At 46.5% G+C, this 7,842-nt stretch overlaps 1 protein-coding gene across 1 annotated transcript; it reads right to left on the bottom strand.

Moving 5' to 3' along the window:
• Nucleotides 1-613: 613 nt before the first annotated feature.
• LOC144103890 (uncharacterized) lies at nt 614-3,294 on the bottom strand. The gene has a single exon (XM_077636595.1). The coding sequence runs from the start codon at nt 3,062-3,064 to the stop codon at nt 614-616; it is 2,451 nt and encodes an 816-aa protein (XP_077492721.1). The 5' UTR covers nt 3,065-3,294.
• Between the last annotated feature and the right edge of the window lie 4,548 nt (nt 3,295-7,842).

Raw genomic sequence — 7,842 nt, 5'->3', positions numbered from 1 at the left:
CTATACATTGTTTTCATACATATACAAGCGTGCGTAAATGAGTATAGTAGTAGCATAAAACTTTTTTCAGGCACAAAACGTTAGGCGCCTAGTATGTCGATGGCCTGCTGCACGAGCAGGCGCTGTTCACCTTCAGTTCCAAGCCAGTCCAGCTAGTATGGGAGGGTGTGAGAAAGATACCCGATTATAGAGCAACAGGGCAGAAGATTAGACAATGGGAGAGGTTGGCATAAAGGGGCAGATTAGTCGGAACATGAAGGATCGCGACGGAATTTGTATACGTAAATGAGGAGTTGGATTACCAAGAAAATTGGGAACACGACAGCCGGGGCATACTGATAGCACGCGGCTGCGGCATAGTTGCGACTCCCCCTTAAATTACCTTATTAAAAACATTACATGAGAATATTTCTCCATGGCTACAGAGCCTGCCTGTGAACACCATTTCACGTTCTGAAGATGTTTTTTACAGACTAATCCGTCAGCGTTCCTTCTGTGTGTTTGCTACCAACTTTTGCCTGGTAATGATGCAATTGAACCAAGACAAGGCACATCTTGTCGACATACAAGAACTTTACTGTCATAAGCAAGAAATCATAAGGGCAAACGCATGTCACAGCTTCAACAACTTCCTAGAAACTGGCTTGGATGTAAGTGGCTTGAATATGTCCCTTCTGTCTGTCACAGACAAGGCATAGTTCGTGAATACTGGTCTGAAGAACTTTGTACAGACAAGTTTCAAAAGTTCTTTGTTATGGTCACTGCATGGACGTGCACATTTTAATGCCCCATATTCTGCAAGGACATCCACGGCAGTTGAGACTGCAGCTTGAAGGGGCTTTTCCATGAACCTCCTTTTCTCTAACATCACTTCAATGTACTTTCGCAGTGCGTAAAGCACATAGACGAACTCAGTAGACGGATAAAAAAGCCCTCCCCTGTCCTGATGTATCAGGCTGTCGCTGGGCGCAGATGAGGCAGGTCTTGTGAGAAAAGCAGTGCAGGAGCTGCAGTCCAACTTCTCTTGTACAACACGGGCCAAGTAGCCTCCTAACATTGAAAGTGCCGCAGTGTCTGGCGTAGGCAGCAAACTTTTTGGGTTCTTGAGGAGGTCACCAAGGAGCCTTCTTGTCTCTTGTGGAAATAAATCCACATGCTGCGTCACTGCAGGCTTAGTGCTCAGTGGTCCAAGTGAGTGGTTTGAAGTGTCAACAACATTGCTGTTTAGCGAAGCTGAAACTAAGCCTGTCTTCAGGACCTTCTCCACACCAGAGAGGACTGCTCGAGCATCTGTCTGGTCGTTGCTCCCAGCAGATCGCCTTAGCCATCCAAAGAATGACTCAATCGGGTCCGATGAAAATTTTCTAGTCAGAACAAACTTGAAGCTTTCAACAGCAAGGAGGTGCTTGATGCATTCCACATTTGATATTGTTGTCATAACAAGGGCTTGATAAGTTTCCTTACTAAGGAACTGTTTTGCTTGGCAATGACGCTGCATGTTTTGAAGGTAGCTTTGGAACGATGTCATTAGCCAGCTTAGACGTGAGTCTCCAGAACTGTCGTACTGCCTACTGTCTGGCAGTTTTTGCTGAATGTGTTGTGCACAGTTGCTCACATCCATCAGCAGGAACCAACGGTGCATTATGTCCATAAACTTGATTGTAGGCCCCACAGCAGCGAAACTCATGTCGCATGTGTGTCCAGCTTGCTCTTGCAGGAGCTTAAGTGCAGCAGTGACCGGCGGTGAAAAAACCTGCACAGCTCTTGACACATTCATTTTTTCAATATTAGACGGGAAAACATGCTTCCTTGTTAAAAAGCGAACCGGTTTAACAATGCTGTCTTGCTGCATCCGGTACAGTTCTTTCAGGTGGGAGGAAGACACTTCGCCATCTTTTCCAAGGTCCCTGGCAAGGAATTGGGACCGCACATTCTTGATGATGTGGCATTGGTCGAACGCGAGGAACAATTTTCGTGTTGGATCCTCAGGGTGCTGCGTGCAATGACTTAAGCTTCCACCACACAGAAGTTGAAATGCGAGGACATTAATCTTGTGATTGTCAGACACAATACGCAAAATCTTAAAGCCTATATCTTCAACTTCCTTTATCACATGCTTTATCAATGGAAAGAGCTCCTGTCCAGTGCAATTCCTTGTAAGGAAATACCCAACAGGTATTCGAACATGCACCGACAACCCTGTTAGTACAAAGCACAGAAGTGAATTGGCCAAAACAGGTTCACCAGTAGCTCTTTTTTGAACGCTATTTCCCAGATCAACTTCTCCCACAAACGCATCTCTTTGCTTGTTGTACTGCAGTCTCTGTTGAATTCGCATCTCGTCCACAACTAAGGAGCACACTTTAGCTTGTTCGGCTTTTAGGTTGCTTGCCTCCACCTGAAGCCGTTCTTTCACCAGGGAAGTGAACCCTACCTCGCCAGAATTTACTCCTAGGAATCTCTGTAGAGTAGACCGGCTTGGCAGCTTCAGGATGCCTTCTTTGCGGATATGCTCATAGGCCCGGGTTGATAGATTTCTAAGAATAATGCAGTGACGCACTACTAGCTCTGACCAGCTGGGTCTGGTCTTGCCGAAATTCTTGATTTGATCGACGAGAATGCTTGCACCCATGTGCTGCTCGCTCGCCGCTTTGACAACACCGGTAAACGCGGCGATATTGCACTCCTCTCTCACTCGCCTGAGCTCCTCCTTATACCTGTCCACAGTTCGTTTGAGTTGCTCTATTTGAGTTTTCATGTCGCGCTCTTTTCGTCGCCACTTCTGGCGTTCCACGACAGAAATCGAGATGCGAACATCTACCTGGGTCGCCTCCTCTTTCGTAGTGCAGCAGGGCTTGACGTGGAGCCGATCATCACCACTTGCAACATCCATGTTCGAGGAGTCAAACACGGGGGACGATGCAGTCGGTAGCGGAGAGACGGCAATGACATCGCGAGGCAGGCAACTTGTACTCGCACGGACAACGGACGTGCAATGCAGAACGGCAGCCTCCCGTTTTCTCAAAACGGCATCGCTCCGCGGCTTCTTAGCAGGCGGTTGCATATACTCCGGATAGTGCGGAAACACGCTCGAGGTCGCACCTCTTTTAAGCTTCCTAGACTTGCATCCTACCTTGTAGTCGTCAGGCAGGAAATGTTTGCTGCAAATGACCGAATAGCGTGACGTGGTGTTCGGCACCCATTCCTTCCTGGATATTACTTGCAGCCACTTCACTCTCAAATCGTTGTCACTAGGAATTTCATGAAATGAAATCCCTGGTACTTTCCGCTTCGCGTTTGATCTGCATCCCGGTACACAGCAGTATGCCATAGCTCACGCACACGCGAAACGATGAGTAGACACAGCGCAAACAAAACGCCAACTGATACCTACGGTCGCCGCAGCCCGCACACCCGCACGTGCCTTGGATGGATGGATGGATACGGCTGAACCCTTTACATCGGGCGGTGGCTCAAGCCACCTAGCCATGTCTTGTGAAATTTTACTCCTGTCTTGCTTTTAGCCACCAATCAGATAACCTTCGCTTGGTTACTTCTAACCTCTTAAAATCCACTTTCCCTTCACTATCCCTAAACCCCAATGCCTTGGGTAAGTCAGCCCCGCTGCCTTCCACTGTAGGGTGAAGCCCTTTACAGAAAATTATCAAGTGTTCAGCTGTTTCCTCCTTCTCTCCGCACGCAATGCACAAAGTGTCTATCTCCTGGTACCTGACTCTATACGTCTTAGTCCGCAAACCTCCAGTCCTGGCCTCAAACAACAAAGAACTTTCCCTACAATTATCATAGATATTTTCTTTGACAATTTCCTGTTTAAAGGTCCGGTATGTTTCTAGTGCCGATTTCGTCAGCATCCCTGTTTTCCACAAAGCTCTCTCTGTTCCTTTAACCTTTTTCTTAACCGATAATTGCTGATTTGCCCCCTTACTGCTGTCCAGATATTTGCTTGTCAATTTTCTAGTTCACTTTCTCCATTTCGTGTCAACATTCTTTATATACAGGTATCTGAAAACTTTCCTAGCCCACCGCTTTTCCTCCATCCTTCTCAATCGTTCCTCAAATGCTATCTTACTGCTAGCCTCTCTGCTCTCGAAAGACGCCCATCCCATATCACCCTGTACCCCCTGATTTGGTGTATTGCCATGTGCTCCCAAAGCTAACCTCCCTACTCCCCGTTGCCTAATTTCCAGCCTTGCTTGAACATCTGGCCTCATACACAGGACCGCATTCCCGAAGGTCAGGCTAGGGACCATCACCCTTTTCCAGATTCCTCTTACCACCTCATACCTATTGTAATTCCACAGTGCCCTATTTTTCATGACAGCTGCATTCCTACTAGCTTTATTCATTACATATTTTTCATGCTCTGTCAGATACTCAACACTGTTATTTATCCACACCCCAAGATACTTGTACTCATTCACTACTTTTAGCACGAACTCCTGTATTCTATGCTCGCCGTCCTCTTCATTAAATGTCATGACTGCAGATTTTTCCTTACTATACGTGAAGCCTAATCTATCTCCCTCTGTACTGCATATGTCTAACAACTTCTGCAGGTCTTCCTTGTTGTCAGCCATTATCACTATATCGTCCGCATATATTAGTCCCGGTAATGTCTGTTTAATCAATTCCTCTTGCTTGAAAAAAGATAGGTTGAAACCTAGTCCGCTCCCCTCTAGCTTGACCTCCAAACCTTGCAGGTACAACATGAACAACAAAGGGGACAGAGGACATCCTTGTCTAAGCCCCCGCTGTATCTCTACAGGCCCTGATACATTTTTTTCCCATTTTATGAGCACTCTGTTACCTCTATATAAATCTTTTAAAAGATTAATTACTCCATTTTCCACATCCAATGTGCTCAATATGTCCCACAAATGCTCCTGAGTAACGTTGTCATAGGCTCCCCTAATATCCAGAAATGCTAGCAATAAGGGCCTATGTTCCTTTTCCGCAATTTCTATACACTGTGTCAATGAAAATAGATTGTCCTCCAACCTCCTTTGTTTCCGGAACCCATTCTGTAGTTCCCCTAACACCCCCTCGTTCTCCACCCAAGCCTGCAGTCTATCCTTTATAATTTGCATCACCACCCTGTAAACCACAGATGTCACTGTTATGGGGCGATAGTTACTTACGTCTGCTTTGTCCCCCTTTCCCTTATATATCATGTTCATTCTACTTAATCGCCATTCATCGGGAACTTTCTCATCCACTATCATTTTATTCACTACCTGTATTAATGTTTGCTTGGATTTTGGTCCTAACTTCTTTATCAACATAATCGGGATACCATCTGGTCCTGTTGATGTGCCACTAGGAACCTTCTTCTCTGCCCTTTCCCACTCTCCTTGCTCAAGTGAAGCTATTGCTGTAACCGGTCTATCCTCCTTCGATAAATTATGTACCACGTGCTTTGCTGAAAATTTTTCCGTCATCCTTGTTCCTATGTGTTTTATTGCTTCATCCCCTTCTAGTCGAATACCCTCATCTGTAACAATAAACCTTTGTTCTAGCCTAGTTTTATTACTCATTGCATTTAGATGTTTCCAGAATTTTTGGGCTGCTTTTCTATCCTTTTTATTTACTTTTGACATCCATTGGGCACCCTTTCTTCTAATTTTCTCATTAATCAAATAGGATGCGTCCCTTCTACACTTTATGAAGGTATCCCATTTTCTGTCTACTTCGGGTTTTGGTTCCCCCCTTATCCAGGGCTGGCAGCGCCACCCGCGGAAGAATTCTGCAGAGGGGCGTTCCCGTCAGACGGCGCTTCAGCAGCCTTTGAGCTAGAGTCACTGGAAAAACTTCTTTGAGCAGGCACAGAAAAATAGAGGAGGCTATGCCCTGCCATCGGCTCGGTAGAAGCTGACTCGGTAGGTGGCAGAGTGCTGTGTGCTGGTATACGCCCCAGCGCACCACATCAGCGAAGCTGGATTTCGCTTTGAAAGAGAATTGGTTGGTGAGGTCAAATCGCCTTCTCGCTGATCAAAATGAAATGTTTTCTTTGGTCTTTAAAGTGATTATCTCCTTTTCCTTTTTCCAGGATGGACGCGCCCTGGAGTATGCAGCATGATCTACTTCACAGTTGGCGCAGCGCAGTGCTGCGTCACGTTCCTCAGAATGGGGGTCCTTCGAAGCGCATTTCGCGCAGGTTTTTCGGCCGCGGCAACTTTGTGAGCCGTGGCCAAACTTCTGGCAATTGAAACATCGGCGGGAATTTGGTATGTAGTGTCTGACGTTGACGTTCATACAGCATTGTGCGTTTTTATCGTGAAGACTTTCAAAAGTTTCCCCGCCTCAACCGCTGGCTCATCTGCGATGAAACTGCGCACAGAGCTAGCGTATTATGGTAACTTTTGTATTGTAGCAAGTTTGACAACGGTACTTACATAGTAGAGACGTGCATAATGCGAAAACGTAATCGTCTACGTAGAGATCGGCGAACCAAAACCCGAAAATGACGTTTTTCGCTGAATGGCAGCAGTGGCGCCATCTGTTTTCGGCAGGCGAAAGCGTCACGACAAGGCCACCAAGGCGAGCGTTGCAAGAAGCGCGGGTCCTTTGAATATGCCGTTCCGGCCATTTCGTCTGCTTCAATTAAACCGCTTACAACATTTTCGGCTAATTTAAGCGGAAAAATTATCAGAAGAACTGATTTAACAAGGCTTTACCTTTCAAAGAATATTGTTTGCAACGCTCGCCTCGGCGGCCTTGTCGTCACGCTTTCCACTACCGAGAACAGACGGCGCCAGTGCCGCCCTTCAGCGATAAAACGTCGTCTGCGGGTTTTGGTTCGCCGATCTCTACGTAGACGATTACGTTTTCGCATCATGCACGGCTCAACTCAGTAAGTGCTGTTGTCAAACTTACTACGATACAAAAGTTACCATAATACGCAAGCTCTGTGTGCAGTTTCACCGCAAAAGACCCAGCGGTTGAGGCGGGGAAATTTTTGAAAGTATTCACGATAAAAACGCACAATACTGTATATCCAACTTCGATAGCTTCGGGCAAGGTGCTGGTGTTAAATGTAAGGACCATGTGCTTAGTATTTATTTCCTTATTGTCCTTGCGGATTTTGATTCTGTGAACGTCAATTACATGTTGGTCAGATAGTCCTTGAAGCATTTCGGCTTCTGTCGGATGGATAAAGTCAGTTTCAGAGATTACGCCCCGGACTGTGTTGGAGATCGGTGGGGAGTCACGGAGACAGAGATGTCCCCTATAGACGCAATGCTTGAGAGTTTGGGACATTGTATGCTGTCACGTAATTCAAGCAGTAAGTCACCGCTGGCCATTTTTGAGACCTTGTAGCCGGGGCCCAAGGTGTCGGTTAAGCATTTGGACACGAGAAATGGGGATATTATACGCGCTTGCTTTTCTTCACATTTACTGTGTATGACATAAAACCTCGTGAATGTCGGCTTCTTTTTGGCAAACAAATCTGCTGCTTCGTTCCGCCCTCTCTTGAGAGAGCTATCTGGTTTTGAAAGACGGGAAGCCATAAAAAATGTAGTTATTCGGTCATGGTGCCAGCCACCCACCACGGAGTCCAACAAGGGGAAGGGACAGGAACTTGAAAGCAAGTCCTACCTACACAAGCTACAACTACACCTCAACTACAACCAAATATGACGCAACTCAGGGTAGTTGGTCACACAAGGTTAACCCTCGCCGCCAGGAAAAAAGGAAAAGCCATGAAGTGAGTAGGATACAGGAGAGTTGTGAGAAAGAGATAGGAAAGTGAAAGATGGCGGGGAGGACAGGAAAAGGCGACTGCCGATTTCCCCCGGTCGCGTCAGGTTGGAGGTGCCGTCT

Source organism: Amblyomma americanum, chromosome 9, assembly GCF_052857255.1.
Source record: "Amblyomma americanum isolate KBUSLIRL-KWMA chromosome 9, ASM5285725v1, whole genome shotgun sequence".
Lineage (NCBI taxonomy): Eukaryota > Metazoa > Arthropoda > Arachnida > Ixodida > Ixodidae > Amblyomma > Amblyomma americanum.
This window is presented reverse-complemented; position numbering and strand designations above follow the sequence as displayed.

What these genes read in the sequence shown, in the direction of transcription:
- LOC144103890 (XM_077636595.1), bottom strand. Translation starts at nt 3,064, where the DNA reads ATGCAACCGCCTGCTAAGAAGCCGCGGAGCGATGCCGTTTTGAGAAAA.